General features: G+C 42.0%; 2 protein-coding genes across 3 annotated transcripts in view; both read left to right on the top strand.

The window, feature by feature from the left end:
- The window catches only part of ACSL4 (acyl-CoA synthetase long chain family member 4), a 56,299-nt gene extending 42,086 nt beyond the window's left edge, over positions 1–14,213 (top strand). For both annotated transcript variants that reach the window (XM_070951708.1, XM_070951707.1), the window contains 9 exons: positions 366–489; positions 1,043–1,114; positions 2,394–2,533; positions 3,326–3,498; positions 4,118–4,192; positions 5,176–5,367; positions 5,721–5,835; positions 6,911–7,068; positions 12,173–14,213. In XM_070951708.1, the coding sequence (XP_070807809.1) occupies positions 366–489; positions 1,043–1,114; positions 2,394–2,533; positions 3,326–3,498; positions 4,118–4,192; positions 5,176–5,367; positions 5,721–5,835; positions 6,911–7,068; positions 12,173–12,330 (1,207 nt within the window). In that variant the 3' untranslated portion in view covers positions 12,331–14,213. The remainder of the gene's footprint in view (positions 1–365; positions 490–1,042; positions 1,115–2,393; positions 2,534–3,325; positions 3,499–4,117; positions 4,193–5,175; positions 5,368–5,720; positions 5,836–6,910; positions 7,069–12,172) is intronic.
- Positions 14,214–19,325: 5,112 nt separating this feature from the next.
- Positions 19,326–19,671, top strand: KCNE5 (potassium voltage-gated channel subfamily E regulatory subunit 5). Its single transcript, XM_070952079.1, has one exon. It carries the CDS (start codon positions 19,326–19,328, stop codon positions 19,656–19,658), a length of 333 nt encoding a protein of 110 aa, XP_070808180.1. The 3' UTR covers positions 19,659–19,671.
- The last annotated feature ends 5,075 nt before the right edge of the window (positions 19,672–24,746 follow it).

Below are 24,746 nucleotides of genomic sequence, written 5' to 3' on the forward strand. Positions count from 1 at the left end.
GCCACCCAGTTTAGCTGAAGTTGCATTTTGACTGAGTCAATCCAAGACGATGTTTTATCAACCTGAATATACATTAGACCAGGGGTCTCCAACCTTGGCAACTTTACAATTTATGGACTTCAATTCCCAGAATTCCTCAGCCAGAATTCCTCAGCCTCAACCAGGCTGCCTGAGGAATTCTGGGAGTTGAAGTCCACAAATCATAAAGCTGCCAAGGTTGGAGACCCCTGCATTAGACTACAAGGATTCAGTTGTCCCCGGTTAAGAGACAAAAACCCAAACCATGTTCTGTGTTTATTTAGACCAAGATAACCTGACTGATAACCTGACTGTCATATTGAAACAATTTACATTTTCTCCCTTAGACCCAATGACACATATATTGGCTACTTGCCTTTGGCTCATGTATTAGAACTGACAGCAGAAATTTCCTGCATTACTTATGGCTGCAGGATTGGATATTCCTCACCACTTACCCTGTCAGACCAGGTAAGCCAATGGATGGAGCTACTTTGTAAATTGTTTAGGAGGAACAGTGTTCAATCAATGCCAAACATTGGATAGAAATTCATTTTTTATTTGTGTATCAAATTTTTATGCCACCTATCTCCCCTACAAGGTGACTCTGGGCAGCTTAAAAGTTGTAAAACAAGTAAAAGGTTATTAAAATATTAAAACATTAAAAACTGCACAGATTAATATATTATTGAATAACCTTAGAGCGAGAAGTAGCCTTAAACTTGCCACTACAATAATCTGAGTCAAAGTGATGTGCACAGATAAGGACATCTTAAAACTCTATTCCTGAAAGATTTCTAATTTTCTCGATTGCAAGTTTTCAGTTTTCTCATCAGCTTTAGAATCTAATCAGCTCTTTGATCCTCAAGCAGTGAAATATGATGAATATTCTACCTTTCATTCCTTTGGCTTATTATTTCAATTTGCAAAAATTCAGTAGTCCTAAGTACCTTTTTATAGTTTTATTCTTCTGTGAAAATAATTGAAATTAAAATTGGGCTCTTGTTCCCCCCTCTTCTTTCAGTCCAGCAAAATTAAAAAGGGAAGCAAAGGAGACTGCACTGTTCTGAAGCCCACTTTGATGGCAGCTGTGCCAGTAAGTATCAATAAGGATGACATTTTGTGTGAAATTTTGTGAATTCCATGCTGTAACTTTATTAAAAATGGCTTAAATGTTAAACTTTAAACAGTACAGTAATTTATTTTCCTCAACAGGTTTATATAGATCACCCATCTTAGAGCCACAAGTCAAAAAAACCCCAAGCCCTACATCTTGGATCTTTTAATACCTAATTTCAAAATTTTATTAGTTTCTTAAAATATAATATAGTATATATTATTATATAAAAATAAAAAAGTTGAATTTTTATGCTATTGCCTATTCTACTCCACAGAAAAGAGTCGGAAGTCAACACTTTTTCCTTGCTTGCCATTAGTTTTCGTATTTTTGTATTTTATATTATATTTTGAGAAACTAATAAAATTTTGAAATTTGGGATCTTATAAAACCAATTGCAGGTGTGCAGATATCTACAGTTTCTTTGCTTGAAATAGTCGTCAATGCTCATGTTTCATAATACACATTTTGAAAATCTGTCTTCCTTTCTGTCCACCTTCCCTCGTCAAACCATGTTAAGCAAATCTAATAGTTAAATAAAATGCAACTGGCTGCAAAAAAATTAATTTGTTGATATGTGTGTATGTTTCTGTGTGTGTGAGAGAGAAATCTAGCATATAATTTGGCAAAACAACAGTTGTTTAGAACATTTGAGAACATCTCTGTTTTGTCCTGAAATTCCCAGACTTTTGACTCATTCGATAGATTCCTGTTACACTTTTGCTCACATGGATTTTTTTTTAAAAAAATTGTATAATCGTTTTCTAAAATAGCTTTTATTTGTATAATTAAATAGAAAAGAAACAAGCAATATCAAGGGTTTTCATACATGTACATAAAGTTTCATGCAATGGTTTCAAGAACAATGACCATACTACATTATAATCATCCATATGTAATCTATATGTAACATTGGCATAAGTTGGGAGTAGCGTCAGATCTTCATTCCGCTGAGTAAATGTGGCCACAGATTTATTTTTTTATTCTGACAGCTCTTCATTGAAATGGGTCAAAAGGAGAAGGGGCTCAATATTTCCATTGCTTTCCACTGAATGCCTACGCAAATAACCCCCAGCTAAAATTGACCGCCAATAGATTAGCCTGATTACATATTAAGGGTTATACAACTAAGGAAATAGCTAGCTGTTTAAAATAAATGAATTGCTCCTTCCTGTTATCCTTGCTCACAGGTCTCGGCTGGTATAAACCAGTTCAGGAATAAAATTTTTCTTAGCTGTTTCCTTTAAATTGTTTGTAGGAAATCATGGATCGAATTTATAAGAACGTTATGAGTAAAGTTCAGGAGATGAACTATTTTCAGAAAACTTTGTTCAAGATAGGATATGACTATAAATTGGAACAAATAAAAAGAGGTTATGATGCACCTCTCTGCAACTTGTAAGTATAGTTGATGTATTTTAATATTTGTTTGCAGATATAATTGGCTATTAAATTTGAGTAAAAAAAAAAAAAAGACCACTAGTTAAACCGGATTGGGCAGACTCTTTGTCTAAATCCTAGCCTTCCCTGCAGGTGTACATTCATTCATCATGGAAATCAGTGGTTCTTAAGTGTAGGTTATTAAACTGCTTTTTAAATTGCTGCGGTGAGATCATTTATCTTGGGGGTCTTTCTAGGGTAACCTTTGCCAGACTGCTGTTGTTAATATATTGAGCACCAGGTCCCAGAATTCCTGGCCATTCAGGCAATTACCATGCCAGGTGGAGATTCTGAAAGTTGCAGTCCAGGTTATCTGGAGTTTATTTTTGAATCTTGCCATACAACTAACCCTTGGGTTAATGTAGAATATTGTATCCTATAAAAATTTCCTGAACTTCCAGGGAACCTCTGATGAATATGTTCAGATCTCCCTTTCTTGTACATAATCGGATTTGAACTAGGCTTCTTTGATTTGAAGGATAGCCATATCTATCATTTTTGGGGCCAATGATTTCAATGAGTCTATTGCAACTTCAACCGAACCTAGAACCCACACATTGAAAACCAGGTTCTTGTTCACTTCTGAACAGAGCAGAAAGCTAATCAGATCTATAATATTGAACTGAATCCACAGCAGGTGGATCAATGGGTGTGTCTGGGAGGGGACCGTAGAGAGTCATGTATCTGCTATTTATAAATCCTCTTAGTGTGCTCTTTCATTATGTCATTGTGGGATTCTTTTCTTTTAAGACTGCTGTTTAAAAAGGTGAAGGCCCTGTTGGGAGGAAATGTACGTATGATGCTTTCCGGAGGGGCTCCTCTCTCATCTCAAACACAGAGATTCATGAACATCTGCTTCTGCTGCCCTGTTGGCCAAGGTTACGGCCTGACAGAAACCTGTGGAGCAGGCACCATTACTGAAGGTAAGGATTTGTGGTTAGCTTCTTTCATTGTAAAGGTGTTTTGTGTGAAGCCCTTGAGAAACAGCCTGCAGTGCTGTCTTTAATCTAGTTTGCAATTACATTAAAAGAACTTAAAAAGCATTTGTATAGAAGAGTAGGCAAAGCTGGTGGGTGGGTGGGTGGGTGGGTGGAGTTAAGCATGTCATCAACATAGAGTAGTTACATTGCCAAAAACAGTCCAAGTTGAATTCCGTTGACCCTTATCTGGCGCCGATTCAGATTTGGAACTTTAGTTGACTATATTCCAGTGTATAGGCTTGAGGGATAAATTTTCTGAACTGCAACTTAATGTATGATTCTGTTCTCTTGTGCCTGACATTAATGTAGCTGCAGAAGATCAGGACCATACATTAAGTTGCAGTTCAAGATGTATTGCTCAAACCTATACACAATAATCTAAATTTTAATACTAAAGTGATGCCAAATAAGGGTCAGCAGAGTTCAAGAGGAATTGGACTATTTGTGGCCGCATAATAACTCTAAATTGATGACATGCTTAATTCCACCCTCAGCTCTCCCTGCTCTTCTCTTACAGTTTGATTCTTATCTCATTCCTTGTTTCCTGATGTTTTCTATCTAGTAACTGACTACAGTACTGGAAGAGTTGGAGCTCCTCTTATCTGCTGTGAGATTAAGCTCAGAGATTGGCAAGAAGGTGAGAAAATCCCATTATTCTAATATACTTTAATCTGTTTCCATGCTGAAATAGGAGTGTGTATCCTGCCCTTGACAAAGTAGATAAATATGTGCTTGTTGGAAAGTTATTCCATCTCTAGTTTTTTCTCAAGAAGACTTTTGACCCATCTCCAGCTATTTCTCTTTTTTGGGGTAGGAAAAACAGCCCCATCTAGGAAACCTGATTATTTTTGGTCCAGGATGTCCCAATTCCGAAACTCTTTTCCCCTTGTGGTGCGCTTATGGGACAAATCATACCCCATAGAAAATCATTAACCTTTTAAATCTGTTGGCTTAAGAGGCCAATGGCTGTAGATACATTTTTCTTGTATTGGTTAAACCAGTGCATTCCAATATTGGCAACTTTAAGATGTGTGGACTTCAACTCCCAGAATTCCCCAACCAGCATTGGAAGTCTGGAAGTTGAAATCGACACATCTTAAAAGTTGTCAGTGTTGAAAAACTCTTGTTAATCTTATCTGTTAGGTGAATCCATTTCCTAATAAATTGCATAAACTTGCTGAGAGAAGCAGTGATCCTATATTTGCTTGACTCTGGGAAAAAGCCCACTAAATTTAGCAGGATTACCTCTGAATAAGTTAGAGTTGTTTGTGTCCCATACGTACCTATATAAATTAGATCAGGGATGTCCAACTTTGGGATTCTTAAGACTTGTGGGCTTCAACTCCCACACTGGCTACAGAGTTCTGGGAGTTGAAGTCCACAAATCTTAAGAATCCTAAGGTTGGCCGCCCCCATTTTAGATTCAAAGCTTTTTTTGTTCCCAGAGTTTGTGATCCTAGTTGGACCTAATGCATCAGTACATTTTACTGCCCATATTAATTTAGTGACCTAACATAATTAATCAACATGATCCTGCCATTCTTTCTTGATGACCATTTCGATTTGATTTAAAGGAATTGTTGTAGCCACCAATTTATTCTTTCTTTCTGCTTTTTTCAGGAGGCTACACAACAAGAGACTTGCCACACCCTAGGGGAGAGATTATAATTGGAGGGCCCAATGTCTCTATGGGATACTTCAGAAATGATGAGAAAACAGCCGAAGATTTCATTGTCGATGACAAAGGCCAGCGATGGTTCTGTACTGGAGATATTGGAGAATTTCATTCTGACGGGTGCCTCCAAATCATAGGTGGGCACAGTATTTTGGTTTGCTCACAAAGAAACCTGTCCCTGTTTTTCTATGAGTAAGCTCTTTCAAGCATATACTGTACATTTAACAGCCATATAAAACAGTTGCCTTTTTTAATAATAGTCTTCACTTTTTCTAACTACATTTTAAAATTTTGGTTCTGGCAGTTGCAAAGGTAGAAGTTTTATCTCAGCAATTGGTTTTGCATGAAAACTGGCATCGTTGTGTCTAAAATAGAATGTCTGGAGGATGCCGACTTTCCCCTTCAGTCTCTGGCTCCACTGAGGGTTCCTTCTGAGGAAAGGAGGAGGATGGTCTCTCAAATCCCAAATTGTGTGTGATTGTTTCCCCAGATCGTAAAAAAGACTTGGTGAAATTGCAAGCTGGAGAATACGTGTCTCTTGGCAAAGTTGAGGCAGCCTTGAAAAACTGCCCCCTGATTGACAATATTTGTGCATATGCGAAAAGGTGAGTTTACATATATGTGATCTTCCATACAATTTCATGGGATTTTTTTTTTTTAAACTTACATCGAGCAGGTTGGAAAGTGAGAATCTTGTGCTCCACTTTCCAAAATCATTGCTCCCTCCAGCAGGATTCAAATTGCTGGAACTAGCTAGGCCCATTCCAGCAGGTGTGACATACATAACTCAGTGCTTCCCAACCTCAGCAGCTGAGGAATTCTGGGAGTTGAAGTTCATGTACTGTATCTTAAAGTTGCATGTGTTGGGAAGCATTAGGTGCTATAAGGTACCCAAGAGAAGGTTGCAGGGAGCTGCTCTTCCAGTTTCCAGCGCTTCTGTGTGTGCGAAGACCAGCTGGCCGGCATGCATGTGCGCACTGGAACCTGGAAGAACAACGGGCAACAGCTGGCATGCCTGGAGAGATGGTGCTGCGTGCCACTTCTGGCATACGTGCCATAGGTTCGCCATCATGGCCCTATATCTTGAGTGAGGGAGCTGACCAGCCTTCAGATGGTGCTGAACAGCATTCTGTACCTCAGTAAATCAGCCATAGTAAAGGATGCTTGGCATTTCATTCAGAAACCCTTTGAGGGTCGCAGGTATATGCCCACATTGCTGAAATCATTCTAGATCTAAATATTCATACACTCTATAAGTACAACAGTATTCTTTTGGTTTCTTCTCACCTTTTAGCTATTATCTATCTAAATACACATACACACATGATTGACAAGTAACCATAGAGAAGTACTGGCCAGATAGGCCAGAGGTCCGACCCAGCAAGGCATTCTTAGGTTCTTATGATCTAAATATACATAGTTGAAGCAACCTTTCTCACTTCTGTTTTTATTCTGGAGGAAATAGATTGAAATAATGTTCAGGTCTCTGGGAACCTCTGGCTAAAAGTTACATCTACAGCTAGCATGTGAAGTTCAACAAGTATTTTCCCCCCCGCAAACACAATTTCTCACAGAACCCCAGTTGAAAAAGGCTGGGCTAGAGTAATTTTCAGGGTAAAACATTTTGCTTAGTCAAGGATCCCTAAAAACTAAATAGTGTTTTCTTGTGTTTCGATCTAGCAACCAGTCTTACGTTATCAGTTTTGTGGTTCCCAATCAGAAGAAACTAATGACACTTGCTGAACAGAGGGGTATGTCTGATAGCTGGGTCAACATCTGTAACAATCCTGTCATGGAATCGGAAGTTCTGAAAGAGATTAAGAACATGGCTAACAAAAGTAAGCAAATGAAGCTGTTTCTCTGAACCGTAGAGTGGTTACAACTCATAATCTTATCTGCAGCAGATACTCTGCTCAAGTATCATTCAGTATCTTACTAATGATAGGAGAAAGTGTTCAGAGCTTTTGCAAGCCACTTCCCTGTTACTGCATTTTTTTTTTTCTCCAAGAGTGTCTGGAAGGCAAGAGGAATTGTCAAAAAGGTGGCTGCAGGCACATGATCCGAGTCCCATTCTGGGTAGGTTTTGATCACGTGGTCCTAGGCATTATTCCAAGAGTCCCGTCCCACTCTTTTTCCCTTCAAAAGTGGGGGAAGGTTCAGTGGAATCATGGATATCTTGAGGAAACTGAGATTGCATTCCCATGAGCAGTAGCATCATGTCAGTACACCCTTATGTGAAAGCCTCCCATACATATGTCACAGAATAAGTACCAAGTCATGTCAGTTGTCAGAAATTTACAATTCAACTACCCAGACTACTTTCTCATCCTTTTCAAAATTCCAGCCTACGGATTGCATTTTTTGCTTCCTACAATGGAAACCTAGAAATCAGTCAGTATTTATTTAGCCCACTTCAGTTTTATTTATTTATTTATTTATTGGTTAGATTTATATGCCGTCCTTTCTCCGGAGACTCAGGGTGGCTTACAATGCGTTAAGTAATAGCCTTCATACTTTTGTATATACCTGCTTAGTAGGGCTTTTGCCTCCCCCTAAGCGGTGTTCTTTTTTATACAAAGTCAGCTTATTGCCCGCACAATCCGGGTCCTCATTTTACCTACCTCGAAAGGATGGAAGGCTGAGTCAACCTTGAGCCTGGTGAGATTTGCACTTGCAGTAATTGCAGGCAGCTGGTGCTACTTAACAGCACTTTAGTCTGCAGTGCCACCAAGGTTCTTTTTTTGCAGTTGTTCATGCACGGGTCCTCCCTATTAAGTCTCATCTTACTGCAGTTTACTTTCCTTTAAGGCACATGAAAATGTTGATTAATTTTTGTACACTATGTTGATCCAAGAACTATATGGTTAGATTAGAAGTGCTGGATGTGAAAGATAGCTGTATTATAATCTGTGTTGTCTGGAAAAGCAGGCAATTTAAAAATTGCAAACCAAGTGGAATTGATGTTGGGAAGTACCCAGTCTGGGAGGAAGGATCAAGCACAGAGCTAGTTTAGAGTCACTCCACAACAGTAAAACCAATCCTCTCTCAATTCCTTGGAGCCTTAGCTAATTGTTCCCAAGAAAAGGCTGCCAGACTGGGGAGATTCCTGTATTATAGGCAAAACATAATGAAATGGTAAGCTTGAACTTTGCACATGTAGCCTGGTTGTTCATGCCTGACAAATGACTCATAATTCTAATTCCAAACATTTATCTAGTTACTCTTTCAAGGGGACAATAAGGCGATGGTTCTTGCTACACATAATTTATAAGAGGAATAAAGTTATGAATCTATATGCAATTTCCAACCGCCTCGCCTTTTGCACTGCTGCTGTTGCCAAAATTGACTGTGTGGAGCCTTGCTGCTTTGATGTAGGAGATTCATAAAAACTCAATGAGAAGCCCTAAAATAGATTCAGCTAGGGGTGAAATGCTCTGAAGTCTGCTACCACTTTGCTTCGCTACCGGTTTGTGCCAAATGCGCGCTTTGTGTGGAGGCGCACTGCAGCTGCTACCACGCAGCGCTGAAAAAGGAGGTTTAAGAAGCCTTTTCTAGGGTAAATAGAACAGCGAGGGGGTGGGAACAGCTGTGCCATGCAATTTAGATTTTATATCCTGCTTTCTAGCAAATATAAATTGCGTAGCACAGCTGATCGTCGGAAATACCGGTTTGTTTGAACTGGTAGCATTTCTTTTACTACTGGTTCGCCCAAACCAGTAGCTTTTATTACTACCGGTTCAGGAGAACCAATTTGAACCGGTAGCATTTCACCCCTGGATTCAGTATAATTTTAGGAACAAAGCAAGTCTCCTCCAGTTCCCAAAATGAAGAGGAAAAAGAAACAGGGTTAATGCACAAGATCACGGCTCTTACTTAGCACATCGGTCCCTGTTGCTACAGCATTCCATTCCCTTAGAAAGCAGGACAGGCCCTTTTTGGATGTCCAGGATGTACGGCCTGTGCAAAGATTAACTGCATGTGGCCCATCCTGCTTTGTATGGAATCGTATGCCGTAGCATATTGTTATTCAACCTTAGAATTCCCTCACTGGCTGGGAATTTAGGGAGTTGAAGTCCAGACAACTTAAGAGTAGCTAAGGCTGGGAAACACTGCCGTGTCATCTGGGCCTGACAGGCTATGTACTGTAGCATCATTTAGCGAGCTAGCCGAGCTTCATATGTAACCTCTGCATAAACTGGTACTGTGGAAGAAAAGGAAATAAGAGTATCATAAAACATCAAATGTTGTTCAATAATGCAAAAATAGATTCTGACAATTTTAAACCTCCCTTCTCTCCTCAAGTATTAAGGAAACATTTGCCACGTACTGAGGATTTAAAGACACGCAACGAGTACTTAAGAGTAGATTCAGGGAAGTATTTTCAGATAGAAAATGATCTTAAAGGCCCTGTGAAGCTGCATTTGTTATTGTCCTGCCATCTGCTGGCCATGGGGAAGAATGCACTCAAGAAAAGACAGAGCGTAAGGTATCTTATTAAGAAAGACAGTTCATTTAGTGACTGTTCAAAGTTACACTGGCATTGAAAAAAGTGCCTTACGACCGTTTTTCACACTTATGACTGTTGTAGCATCCCTGAAGTTATGTGATCAAAATTTGGAGACCTGGCAACTGGTTCATACTTATGGTGGTTGCTGTGTCTCGGAGTCATGTGATCCCCTTTTGTGACCTTCTGACAAGCAAAGTCAATGGGGAAGCCAGATTCACTTAACAACCGTGTTATTAACTTAACAACTGCAGTGATTCACTTAATGTGGGGGGTGGGTGTCGTAAAATCGGCCAAATGTCACTTAACAACAAACATTTTGGGTTCCATTGTGGTCCTCGACTACCTGTATTTAGATTTGAAACATGAGGGGTCCTTGGTGCTCTCCGAGTTTGGCTGTTTTCCTGCAGACCTTTCATTACCCAAACTATGTAACATCATCAGTGCTCGCTTGATTTGAATCGTGCATGTTGCTTTGGTGCGACATCTCCGTCAGGCATAAAAATAGCCTTATATCTTTATTTGAAACACTTAATGGCTGGAAGTCTAGTATGCCTCAGTAGTGGAGGAAATGTGCCTAGAGGTAGTCCTCAAGTTACAACTACAGTGGGGACCAAAAATTTGCCATTGAGTGATGCAGTTGTTAAGTGAGTTATCACACAACCGCACCCAATTTTAGGGCCTTTTTTTTCTGTGAACCTGAAGCGAGATGTCACACAACTGCGACCTGTGACCTTCCCTGCCGCCTTCCCCCTGGATGTTGCTTGTCGGAAGCCAGCTGGAAGGTTGCAGATGGTGAGCACATGACTGTGGAACACTGCAGCTGTCGTAAGTGCACAGTGGTTGCAGATGGTGAGCACATGACTGTGGAACACTGCAGCTGTCGTAAGTGCATAGTGGTTGCCAAATGCCTGAATGATAAATCATGTGACCACACGGATGCTCTGATGGTTGTTAAGTGCGAGGACCAAGTCCTAAGTCACCACTGTAACTTTGAGCAGCCACTAAACAAATGGTTGTAAATTGGAGAATCCCTGTAACAGAAAAGTGAGACTCTGCAGAATTTAGATCACGGGGGCTTATTAGCCCTTTCATTTGATGATGAAAAGTAATCAAAGTAATCAAATCTGGATTTCAGTGGTTGATAAGTCAGGCTTTCCAAGGAAGGTCTGGATGGTCTTTAGACAGTTGGAGTCCTGCAGAACTGCTCTTGTCTAATTGGTCTTGTTTAAGACCATAGAATAACAGAGCTGAATCAGACCTTGGAGGTCTTCTAGTCCAGGGGTCACCAACCTTTCGGACCTCAGGGACCACTAAATTCATAATTTTAAATCCCGCGGACCACTAATATCTGCTTAATGACTGGCTGGGTGGGTGTGGCCAACTTGATGTCACTCATGTCAAGGGGCACCTCACCGGCCTCTACTCACCTCTTACATCCCAGCCACTCCTCGCCTGCCTTACCCGAGCTCCTTAGGGCCCCAACAGGAAGCAATTGTTGGAGCTAAGAAGCCACCATGAGAAAGAGTTGGCAAAACAGCTCAGTTCAGATTGGATCTGGCCAAGAAGGAGGCTCAGCAGAAGCACCTCACTGAGGACTACGAGCATAGGCTTTCCAAGCAAAGGGAAGACCTGCAGGAGTGCAAGGCCAGGTAAAGGCGCCTGGAGGCTCAGCGGGCTGAGATGGTCAGCCAGTTCCAGGCCATGATACAGTCCTACTGGAACAAGGCCCCCCAGCTCTTCGCCACCAGTGGCACTTCCCTCCAACCTTTGCCCAAAGCCCTGCATCAGGAGGCCGAAGCAGACCCCAAGTCAGAATTTCTGCCCCCCTCCAACCCACATAAAAAGACCCTGAAGGGGGAGACTCTCTGCAGTAACACAAGCATTCATTGCCTAGGGGCCGTAGTTTGAGGACCCCTGATTTAGTGCAATATAAAAAATGCAAATAATTTTTCTGTGGACCACCAACATTTTCTCGTGGACCGCCAGTGGTCCACATACCACCAGTTGGTGACCGCTATTCTAGTCCAACCCTTTGCTCAAGCAGGAAACCCTATATCATTTCAGAAAAATGGTTGTCAAATCTCTTCTTAAAAACCTCCAGTGTTGGAGCACCCACAACTTCTGGAGGCAACTTATTCCATTGATCAATTGTTCTCACTGTCAGGAAATTTTTCCTTAGATCTAGGTTGCTTCTCTCATTGATTAGTCTCCATTCATTATTTGTCCTGCCTTCAGATGCTTTGCAGAATAGGTTTGACCCCCTCTTCTTTGTGGCTAAAAAAAAGGTTTTGAACAGATAAAAAACCCAAGCCTGCTGCATTCACATATAAATGAATAATGTTTGTAGGTTGTGTCCATCTGCCTGGCTCTTCTCTCTTCAGATCCTAATCTCTGTTTTCTTCCTTCTTCACTCCCCACCCCCGTTGCTCTTCCAGTGAAGTTGGAAAGATTTGAAGTGCCCATCAAAGTGCGTCTGAGTCCGGAGCCCTGGACTCCTGAAACAGGCTTAGTCACCGATGCTTTCAAACTGAAAAGAAAGGAGCTGAAGAACCATTACCTCAATGACATCGAGCGGATGTATGGCGGGAAATAAGACCTCCTAATCGCCCTGCGTCAGAAACCATGCGTTGTTTCTTCTGGCATTGAACGATGAATGAATTTCCCAAAGAGCGGTTGTATTTCCAAACAGAAGCTGTGCTTCATAAAACAGTTGAAAATTTACTCTTGGTTACCCAGAAGGAACGGCTGCTCTGGCTTTCTGCGCTGCAGTTTTCCAAGATGCTGTCAAAAATACCGACCCACTGCCATGGTTTCATTAGACCACTTCCAGTTCCAAATGGTTGTGTTCATACGGAACACCCCCACTGGATAAACCAATACTTCTACCTTTCTATTCCGGCGTCTTCTCTGATTTGAAAGCAGTGAGATCGTCCAAGGCGATGTTTTCGAAATGGATGAAAAGAAGCCGGTTGCAAAGGCGATACGGAAGAGGTGTTGTGAGGGTGGGGCAGAACTGAGCCCCCTCCAAAATGCTGCTCCAGAAATGGCTCTCTCAGGTCCTTGGCTGAAAGGCTCATTTGAAGGTGGCTGTCATTGGAGGCACAAAGAGAGGAAGAGGGATTTCTCTTGTGAAAACGGTACTTTCACTCAGCCGTAAACTGACAGTCCAACGCAACAATGTCCCATGGAATCCTTGCACCATGTGCCAAGTTATTCCTTCCTTTCTGCAGCACCATTCTGCCCATCTCTGCCATGAAATTATTCCTGCAATTTCTGATTATTTGTATTACTCATTCCAAAAAAAAAAAAAAGGCTCCGTAGGCAGTTGGCCGTAGTTTCCACTGCTCAAGAGAATACTGGTGGTACTTTTAAAAGTCACGTTTCCTGCTGCATTGGGAGAAAAAACCCCTTTTACTGCCATTGGTGAGCACAGACAGATTCTCTCATATTTATTTTTCTTTCTTTCAAATTGTTGTGTTCCATACAGAAAGAGGGAAGAGATGGCTGGTAGTATTAAACATTTAGAGTGCCTAAAAAAAAAAAAAAAAAAAAAAAAAAAACCTCACAGACGATCAGAAGTAAATTAAGACATTCCAATCAAAACATTTCAAGCTGTTTTTTGGAAGAAGACAAGTGGATGACTTTGGCCATGTCTAGCATCACTTTGGCTTATACTAAGAACGCTGGCATTACTGCCACGATTAAGCCGGCATCTTTTCCGATCATTTATTTATTCGCACTCGCTACGTTTTAAAAAAAAATCCGTGGAACAAAACAAGTCCTGTAGCTAAAGTAGTCAGCATACTATCTGCTTTTGCAGTGTTATGCTTTTTGGGATGTTTGCACCGCTTCCTCTAAGCACATCCTCACCACAGATAAAATATTTGGTTATTGTTGTCTGTTTGTTTTTTATTTTAAAGGGGCATTTTAATTTATCTTTGACTATATCACATAAAACAAAATCTTATATTAAAATGAATTTCTCTTCTATGAGAGTGATGGACGTAGCCTTGGCAACTTTGTGTTTTAAAGTGTTTGCAAAGGGAATTTTTTTGTCTATTTTTATTTAAAAACTGGAAATCGATGTACGGAGGGTGGGAGGGAGCAGCAGTCTCCTGTGTTGCTGTGTGCATTATTTTACAAGAATGTCTTTTGTGCACTGGGCTTCTCAATTCATACTAGTAGTTCACACTTGAAACAAAAACTGAGAAGAACGTGGCGACGATGGGATGTTGTTCTACTGTGCACTTTCAATCCTTTTCTGTATGTGGCTTCCATTTTTGTACAAATGTGGCTCTCGGGTGCATTGTGTTACCTTTTGGTGGCTCTAAAGTATTTATAAAGTAGATTCTCTTTTATTCATTATACTTTAATGTGTATATTATGGTTAAAAAAAGAAAAATAATTGGATATTATTTGGAGAATGAAGGAATTTTGTATGAGATGTTGTTCAATACACAGCGGTTTTAAACGCAAGTTCGGGAAGTTTTTCCTTTTGCTACGTAGATGTGCAGTTGAGCCAGCTGTGCATGAGGACCCATTTTTAAGCCATGAGGAATATTTTTGAGATAGTTTCTGGGCAAGCTTATCCTCTCCTAGTGACTGAAAATAAACATTTAAAACAGGTCAGACCGCAAGAAAATACGGCCCTAGGGAAATGCCTCTTAAGAGCTCAACCAAACACAAACCCTTATTTACAGAAGCAACAAATGCTCTCCCTACCATTTAGTGGGTTTCCCCCCAAAACAAGCTCATTTAGCATGAGATAAAAATCTGAGGTGGAAGATATTTTGATTTAAAGCATAACAAAAGGTTAAACAGGAAATGGGTATATGCAGAGGAAATGCCTAAGGTGGGATTTCAACAGCTCACACTACATATATGCATTAAGGGTACTGCTGGCCTGTGAGATTTTTCTCTTCCGGTTTCTCAACTAGCATCATTTTCAGAAGGGGTGGAGATGCTCTTGGAACAAACTTTCCAAGATGGTGGATGACCTACTCAGTAGAGAAGGTCAACAAAACATTTTTTCTTCTCTTTATTCACATGGTCGTTAATTTTCAAGATTTTTTCAAGTTTAAATATGTGTAGTTCATTAGTGAGAGTACACTACATTGCTGTCCCATAAATAAGCTAGGTTATACAACCATACTCCTTACTGTGGACAAGTTTTCTAGAACTGGGAAACACATCTCTGCACACCAAGAGGCTTGCCTTTCACTCTCATTGAAACAAATTAATATCACACTCTCCTATCAAGAGATGCTGAGTGACAACTAGAACAAGGAAGTCATCCCATTTTAGAGAAGCTAGAACGGATTTCAACTTTGCTAAGTTAGAACCCCCTCATCTTCAGTTAGAACAAGTCAACAAAGTACCATATCTTGAGAAAAAATGCTGTGTCTCATAAACTAGTTTCTCAGGCAAGCAGGAATAAGGATCTAACTATAATATGTACAAGTTTGCAATTCTAAGATGAGCAACAAACTTTGCACAGATTCACTAAGCCCGGTAGAAGTGACTTCACTGGCCATACTTTTTTTTCTAATGCCACCTTTATTCCCAAACACCAGTTTTATAAGAGCCATGATGGCACAGTGACTCGAATACAGTATTGCAGGCTAACTGCCCACTGCCAACAGTTCGATCCTGACCAGCTCAAGGTTGCCATCAACTTTTGTCAACATGTCCTTGGCTCACATCTCTTAATTTTGCTGAAACAGGATGGCTGACTGTCAGTCTGATCTCTAAAATGTACAGCTGATAATGCAATCCTATCTGCATCTAAATCATCTGGAGTTGAAAGATACCTAGAAGCCTGCTGAGCCTTTCTGAGATTGTGACATCAAACCATCATCCACCTCCATCATCCAGTGTGGAGCCACTTCAGGCTTGTTCCTGTTTTGGAAGCCGGACAAAATAAAACCCCACAATTGTGTATCCAGATTTAGCTCAAGAAAGATGTCATTCCTTATAAGAAATAGATTCTAGCATGTTTGCAGCCGGAGCCTTTTTTGGTCATTCTGGGTTACTTGTTTTGAGTGGAACAACTCTGAATTGGTTGATGGAGAGCAGATAAGCTGACCTGTTTTTCTTTGATCGCGTGCTCTAAAAATTCCACCTCTCTTCTACCACAAACATATCCAGATGGGAAAAAAAAGATTTCCCAAAGAAAAATATGGGGATATTACTCATTTACATCAGTAAAATCGAGGCCACTACTTTCTGTTGAAAAGTAAAGTCATCCAAAAGTTTGGTGGTTCTTCCTGCATTGTTTCTCAACTCTAGGCAACCACCTCCAATTTTTATTGCTCTCTAGTTATGTCAGACCTACAACTTGCAATATACCTGGGCCAGAGCTGGTGTGTAGGTCCCCATCTAGCCATGACTAAATATGCAGTACTTGAAACAGAGCCCTGACATAAGTTTGATGGCTATCAGTAAAATAGGGATAAATGTGAAGCACAATCTCTACTACATTTAATAGCATTTGCTCTGAAGTTACTATCTTAAAACAAATGCCGAAATGTGTTGTGGCCTGCCGAAGGGCTGTGGAGCTGGCAGCAGAGTCGGACACTGAGGAGGCTGGGGAGGAACATGGGCCAATCCTGGAGTCTGGGGAAGGCTCAGATGAGGGCTCTGCGTCGGAGGCAGAGATGGGGCCAGGGCCATCTGGGAGTTATGTGTGGACTCCGGAGCCTCCAGAGGCAGAGGAGCAGGGGGAGCCAGTTAAACCAAAAGGGTCGACTTGGGAGTAGGGCTTGGAGATGATTGGCCCCTCCCATAAGACATAAAGGAGGAGCAAAGGCACATAGGGCTTTGCAGGAAGCAACTGTTGTTCGTGCTGGCTGGTTTCGTGCTGGTTGGTGTTCCATGTGACCTTGCAAAGTTAATTGCCAATTAGGTCTTGGCAGTATATCAGGGGAGATAAAGGTGGGTGTTTATCAGCCTTATCAGAAGAAGAATGGCAGACTTCTGTTGGACCCTTTACAACTATTTGGGACTCATCTGTGAATGAACAGATTGAGAATGAACAGTCTCTGAGCAGAATTCACAGCCGTTGAAATAAAAAGAGGTTTTTTTGGACTCGTGTGCTTTTACTGTATCAGGAAGCCTAGGTCAGAACAAAGTGAACACACTATGCAATTTTCGGCTGCATAAAACCCATAACCCACCAAGTTAAAGTTCTAAGAACAAGATCTTAGTAAATTGCCATCAAACATAACTCATATCTAAGAAGATTGGAGCAATCAGATTATCAGAAGAATGTTTTTCTTCAGCTGTTAGAAGAGTTTGAGTCTGTTGTAGTAACTGGAAGTTAAGATCATACCAAATGAATTAACCTGAAACAGTCATCCTTGAAAGAGATGTTCAGCATTTGAGAATTATATAAAACTACTTTAATTTATGGATAGAATGGCGAAGAGCAGATCCAGAGATGCCTACAATTAAATATATACTTATTCCGTGCTTCCCCAAAAAAAGGACAATTGTGAAAACAATATTTAAAAAAAAAAAAAAACTAGAACTCAAGATCTGTAACTGCTAGGAAGTGGAGGTTTTTCATAGTTGATATTAGTCTATCACAAGGTGAATCAACTGTCAAAATATCAGGTCCCAAGAAATAAAGGCAAGAATGCCAAATTCAGAAACTCCATTTGAAGAGTAGTAAGCGGATAAAAACATGGTACTGAAGAATCAACTAAATCTTGCTTTCCAACACAATCCTTTATCACAGTTGCCATTCCAATCCAAAGAACTTTGGGCAACTTACAAAAATTAAAATAAAATAAAAGCCCAAAATAAAAACTCAACTACCAGTTAAATAGAAGATCAGCATCTTAATAATGAAACCCTAGGTGGCTGGGGAAGAATGTTTTAAGCCTTCTCCTAATCTTGTCATAGGGAAGAACTAAGACCCAAAACCAGCAGCCTCAAATATTCTCCCAGTGGAGATCTTGGGTTGGTTTTAAAGACACCTGAGGCATTTTCAGAAAGGGATGTTTTACTGGCCTAACCATGCAGAAGAATAGACAAGAGAACGAAGAAGTGGGTCATCCGCACAAATGGTCAGGCTGAGATTATTTTACTTCAGACACGTGATGCAAATCTCTGGAGGAGGCTCTGAGGCTGGGGAAGGAAAGAGAAGAAAAGGACCACCAGCAGCAAGCAAAGAGCCTTGATAGCACCTTGGTCTAAGCACCCTGTTATTAACACAGCTGCCTGCAATTTCTGCTGGTTCAAATCTCTCCAAGGCTCAAGGTTGACTCAGCCTTCCATCCTTTCTAAGGTAGGTGAAATGAGGACCCAGTTTGTGGGGGCAATAAGCTGACTTTGTATAAATATACTGTTGGAAGAAACATCTTTCTAGGTTCTGCTCCAAGTGGGGAAAAAGACACTGGAGACATGGAGACTGCTTGGAAAGATGGTTTAATGGTGGACAGGATCACATGGCTTGAGTTCCTGAACAGAAAAGGGGCAGATACAGTAAATCCTCGGGTTTTTATGCTCTCTCTGGCTCTGAACTTCCTGGGGCCCAGAAAGAGTATCCTGATTGGTTGTCAGACTCCCAGGGGGTGGGGGCCTTGCTGGCTGATGGTCACATGTGCTTCCCAGGTCACATGTGGTGAGTTTCTGCTGATATTGTGTAGAGAGCTAATCCTATCTTTGTTGGATCTTTGGCAATTCCTACTATGGCTCTGCCTGAAGGAGGCAGATCTTTGTTATGTAGAATAGACTGGCCCAGGCCTTAATGGCCCATTGACAAAGGGTGGGGGGCAGGAAGGTGGGAGCTGCTTTGTCTGTAAAATATGCTTCTCCATTTCTCATCCAGGGAAATATAATATTCTGCCTTTTTTATATTTCCTAAAATATTTCACTCTTCCAAGAAAGGGTGGGTGCTAACTTCCTACATATACAAAAGGATGAAGGCTATTGCTTAAGCATTGTAAGCCGCCCTGAGTCTCCGGAGAAGGGCGACATATAAATCAAATAAAAAAAAAAAAAGCGGGATGGACTCAGCCCCCAGTCCACCCGTGGAGGACCTGATCATCATGGAGAAAATCTATGTGGCCACTAAAAGTCTAAAACCACCGTCGATAGCATCGAATCAATCAAATCTGGAGTTTCTGCACAGTTCCTCAATCCAACTCGGCCAAGATCAACCCTGGTTCGTTTCTTAGATCCGCCCGGCGAAGCCAAATGCCCAGCAGCTGCTCCCAAACCAGGAGAAGCCACAACTGCAGCGCTGCTTCAGGCTCCACCGAGACCCCCTCCCTGGACAGGCAAAGCTTCCCAGATGGCTTCTCCGCCCTCCCCGCCTTTTCTTCCCAATTCCTCGGGCTGGGGGGGGGGCAGAATCTCTCCCAAAGCAGCTCAGGTTTCAGGATTTCCCATTAAGGAACAAAGGCGCCTCCGGGAGGCGGAGAAACTCCGGCTCAACCCCCCACCCGGCCCTCTCCAAACCCGGGGAAAGGAGGGGGCGCGTCCCCGGCCCCTTGCAAGCCGGCAAGCGGAGCATCTGCAGCCTTTGTCTCTGCCCGGCGCCCGGCAGGTCAGCCGGAGGAAGCCCCGGGCGCTGCTGGAGCCATGCAAGAGCCGGAGGGGAACTGCAGCGAGAGCCGGCGGCTGCAGCGCCTCCTGGGCCGCCTGTGGCAGGAGCTGCGCGGCGGGGGTCCCGGCCCCAGCGCTTCTTCCAGCCCCGCCGCGCGGCCCCCGGCGGAGGACGACGCCTACCTGTACATCCTGCTGATCATGATCTTCTACGGCTGCCTGGCCGGCGGGCTGATCCTGGCTTACACGCGCTCGCGCAAGCTGGAGTCCAAGCACGACCCCTACCATCTCTACATCGAGCGCGACTGGGCGGCGGGCGGGGGCGGCCCGGGCGAGCGCAGCAGCAGCGGAGAGAGCGAGCCCCTGTGACGGGTTGGGGGAGGCAGCGAGCCCAGCCCCGGCCCGAGGGCCCCAGCCTTCCTGGGACTCCAAGGACTCCCACTGGCTTTCCAAGCCTCCCCCAGGAATTGCCATGGCCCGAAGCGGAGACGCAGCATTAGAGAGCCTGTAAAGGAAGTGAACAGGTTGGGATGAATCTGGCTTTTCACTCCCTCCCTCCACCCCACAAATCATGGGCGCCTTGGAAAGAAGAGAAAACCCCCCCAGATTCTGACTTGCTTCCAACCCAACCTGGTTGCTTTGTCTGGCTCTGCTCTGCAAAATAGGTGAGTTCTCCAGCCAGCCCTGCTCATCCGTTGGGGTTCGGTTTTTAAGGTGGCTTTGGCTGCTGCAATGGATTTTGGCTAAGGAGAAAACCCGGCGTGAAAGTCGGTGACTGACTCGCTCTTCTTCATCCCTCCTGGCTGCTGCCAGGGCTGGATTTTGTCAAAGGAGGCCGAAAGAGGCCACCGCTGCATCCAGAGACTGGGAGGAAATTCAGAGGCTTGATGTCACCTTGCAAGAGAGCCAGAGCATTACAGTTCCAAAGGGTGCCATTGTTTTTCGGCTTTCACACTCTCAAATCAATGCGTCTCTCTCACAGAAGGCAGGTCAGCATCTATTTAAGGCAAGAGTGGACCAGCTCCAGTGTTGAGGATTTCGGAACACTGTGATGCTGGATTTCAGAAAACTCAAGCATTCAAATGTTCCCAAATAATCAGAAAAGGACATTCTCAAGTTCTCAGGATAAGACTAAAGTAGAACTGTTAAGCGTGGTTTAAGCCTCAAGCCTCATTCAAGATTCCCCTGCTGGATTCAGTTGGCTTCTCATTGTTAAACTTTTTAGAGGAAAAACTTAGGTATGGGAGGACATACACAGGTATGAGAAGATGGAAGGATCTGTTTGAAAAGTAGGGCTGATCCAAAGCCAAACCTTTAGGATTTTGTGTTGTGGTAGTACCTTACTTATGCTTCAAACCCATATTCCCCAACCTGGGTGGTGACAACTCCCAGCAGATACATCTAGGGCAGTGGCCCCCAACCTTTTGGGCACCAGGAACCAGTTCTGTGGAGAGAGGTTTTCCTCAGACCAGAAGGGGTGTGGTTTCACGTGCTGCCTGCATCCTATGGATGGAACTTTGCTTGTTTGCATGGCCCAGTTTCTGGCATGCTGTGGACCGGTGCCGATCCATGGACCGGAGGTTGGGGACCCCTAGTCTAGGGCATTGGGGCAGTATAAAGAATTGACCTAAAGAAATTGCTGGCTCCTAGTCCTAGTCCTTTTCTCTGCACAATTTAAAGTGATGGGAGTTAGTTGCCAATTGCTTCACTGCCAGGTCCCAGGTATAGTCACGTGCCATTGGGGAAGGAGATTTTTTCATCTCTGGATCTTCTCTTTTGGAATTGGGTAGTTAAGAGATTCATTTAGTGTCCGTATTATGAGATGGTGGTATGCTGTGTGCATTTTAAATGGGTCAGGCACAGGACAATGCCTACTGACTAATGGCAAAAATATGTCAGTCCCTGCAAAGGTTATAAATGTGGATATTGGTTGTAAAATTACTTTTTAATCACTGTTGTAACTGAATGATTGATGTCCAAGGAAGTTGCTAAACAAGGACTATCTGTACCACAAGTATTCTTATTCGCTGAAAATGGAGTCATAAGAAAAAGTTTCCAAAAACTAGACAAGTTTTTGCCCTGGTGGTGCAGCAGACTAAAGCACTGTTATTAACATCATCTGCCTGCAATTACTGCAAGTTCAAATCTCACCAGGCTCAAGGTTGACTCAGCCTTCCATCCTTTCTAAGGTAGGTAAAATGAGGACCCAGACTGTGGGGGCAATAAGCTGACTTTGTATAAATATACAAAAAGATGAAGGCTATTGCTTAACGCCTTGTAAGCCGCCCTGAGTCTCCAGAGAAGGGCGGCATATAAATCAAACAACATCAAAAAAAAAAAACAAGGGTGAAACTTTTAATCCCTAGGGCAGTGTTTTTCAACCTCAGTAATGTGTGGACTTTTAACAACTCCCAGAATTCTCTAGCTAGCGTGAGATTGAGAAACAGTGCCCTAGTGTATTTCCAATCCATTTTGCAGAATTGTGTGGATGAATTTATTAGTCTCACACATAAAGGGGACTGGGCTCTCACATCTATCTCATCTTAACATTCTGTCCTCTATCATTCATAGCCTGAAAGGGGTCCTGCCTACTGGAATGGGCCAACTCACTGTGGGACAATTGATTAATTATTTAAAATAATTAAAACATTATTTTACTTTTTATCATTCACTTTACATTTTGTTCCTTCTTTTGCATCCTTTTTTTAATAATTCTATTCCACCATTTTTTCAATATTAGTGTAAATCTTGTTCCATGACAAGTTGGTCATGGCAAATTGTCCCATGGTGAGTTCGCCATAGCTGTCCCAGACCCCCTACCCACTTCCGTTTTTGGTGATGGTGATGCTGATTTTCTTCTTGGTTATTTTGCAGCCAGCATTTTTTTTTTTTAAAAAAAGATTTTCAGATGATCATCAAATCCTATAAGCAGTATTTCAGTGGAGAGGCAATTTCTGTAATGAACCAATTTTAATCAAATAGACTTTTAAGATTAAAGATTTTAATCAAACCTTTTGCTGTTTAATTTAGCAAAGGTGTTGTCTTTGGTCTAAAATGAAATGATAAAATGCTATGACTTTGTTAACTAGGAAGTAGAGCTAATGAAAACAATTTCCATCTTTTAATGATTTTTGAGAGGTAGATTTCCAGTACAAATAAAATAACATTTACATGAACGATGAATGATTCTGGTTTCTAGGGTGCGATGAATCTTATGCTGACACGACATCCCATGTTCTTGGGAAGGATTTGATATGTATGAAGGCAACAACAGCTAAAGAACTGGCAGTTGTTATTTGCAGTCTTAAATATATTTGTGCAGTTTAGTGGTGACCACGTACTTGCTCAAGTGCGGAGTGATCTCTCATCACTAGCACTGATGATGTTACTCAGTTTGAGTAATGAAATTTCTGCAAGAAAACAAGCAAGCTGAGAGAGCACCAAGGACCCCTCATGATTTCTCTTTCTTTCCCATCCCTGTTAGAATTGCAGATATGGTCTTCTGGGAGGCAGGTCCCGTTTTCATCCATCCACAAAAGGCCTTAATAATCCTGTACAAATTTCACACCCCACCAACAAAACTTCCTTTGCAATGCCTCTAGGTGTGAATATTTATTGCAATGGTACTTTCGCAGTCATAACTTGCGCAGCAACATTGGCTAGGCTACGCTCCCTTCTAAATGTTTTGCTTCAGCATTTGATTAATCCCAATATTACAGAATAAATTTCCACTGGAGTGGAAAGAGACCCCTTCGCAGTTGAGCAGGTGGCTCAGAACATGCTTGTTTTCCTAAGATTTTTTTTAAAACATTACAACTTTTGCCTTCTTTAGAAGGCATTTTGTTTTAAACTTAGTAAGCATGCTTTCTTCTTGTACTTTCAAAGGCGTTCAGAGGGATACAGTACAATTTCTACATCAGTACAGTACATGAACATATGGCACGGGGGGGGGGGGGCAGGGGCACTTATAAATTAGTTACACACTGAAAATAAAACCTTAAAATGTGCCTGCAAAGATCTCTTCATGGACTGAGTGGAATCCACTGGTAATAAATACCTTAGTGGTTTATAGTTGTTGGAAATTCTACCAACATCCAGGATATGCTGAAATCTCCCAGAGCTCATATTGGCTGATTTCAGAAAGCTTTCAATGCAGTCTGTTATCAATAAAGCTTTGCTGCTTTGGAGTAAGGATATGATATGAAGTGATATTTAGGTATTTATTGCCCTCAAAAAGATCTTGTCTTTGTGCATGCCTGCATTTCTGCTCTCCCTTTGCCTGGTATGTGGCTCTCTGAAGGTTGTGCATGCTGGGAAGCACAAACAAGCCAGAGATGCAATGCTCTGGGTCATGGAACCAGGGCCAGGGCTTAGAATAAGCAGCCAGCAGCATTCCAAGCTGCTGCACAAATAGCCCACTCTAAAGAGAGGCCCTGTGGATTTACTTCCTGTATAGCCCCCTCTACCAGTTTCAGACTGGGACTTTCCTTTTGTTTGGCTTTCCTCCCACACTAAATTTGATTCCACTCCCTTTTGTTTTTGGTGAATTACTCACTGGTTGGGCAGAGTACCAAGCCCCTTTAAATAATAACTTTCCAAGATTCTGTTGATTTGGAAGGAATATAAAGGTAGGTCCTTTTTTTAACTATACTGTAACTATGAACAGTTCATAGTCTTAGGTGAAACTTGTTTCTATGGCACTTATCAGATTAATTCAGAACTGCATTTTGGGAAAAGGCACCTTAAAATTGCACATTCATAAGTGCCATGGAAACAGTCCATCATCCACATCCTCTTCAGAAAAGCACCAGTGCATCTGAATAAGACCCACCGGCATATTGTCAATCAACAAAACAATCTGGACCTTATCTCTCAGTGTGATCTTTGCACTACAGGTAGTCCTTGACTTACGACCACACTGGGACCAGAATTTCCATTGCTAAGCAAGATGGTTGTTAAGTGAGTTGCGCTCATACAGCCTTTTTTTGCTACAGTTGCTAAGTAAACACCAGTTAAGTGAATCATGCAGTTGTAGCGAATCTGGATTCCCCCATTCGCTTTGTTGGAATTTGGCTGGGAAGATCACAGATGACAATCACATGATCTTGGGATACTATAACTGATGCAAATACATCCCAGTTGCCAAGTGCCCGAATTTCAAACATGTGACGATAGGGATGGATGCTGCAGAGGTCATAAATGCGAAGACTGGTCATAAATTGCTTTTTTCAGTGCTCTTGTAACTTTGGATAGTTGCCCAATGAATGGTTGTAAGTCGAGGGCTACTTGTACATAGGCATGAAAGAAGAGTCTTGGATGATCAAATCACAGATGCCTATCAGATTTTAGTGGAAAGTTTTCAGTGTTAATTTTCTTCCTGTAATGCTTCTTACCATTCAAATTTGTGGCACAGAAAAAGGGGGAGAACAGATGTTTGACATTTCAAAACATTATGTA

Source organism: Pituophis catenifer, unplaced genomic scaffold, assembly GCF_029215685.1.
Source record: "Pituophis catenifer annectens isolate HBS135680 unplaced genomic scaffold, rPitCat1.0.hap2 SCAF_11, whole genome shotgun sequence".
Taxonomy (NCBI): Eukaryota; Metazoa; Chordata; class Lepidosauria; order Squamata; family Colubridae; genus Pituophis; species Pituophis catenifer.

Bases quoted from the DNA above. Each gene is read 5' to 3' on its own strand.
- KCNE5 (XM_070952079.1), top strand. From the start codon at position 19,326: ATGCAAGAGCCGGAGGGGAACTGCAGCGAGAGCCGGCGGCTGCAGCGC.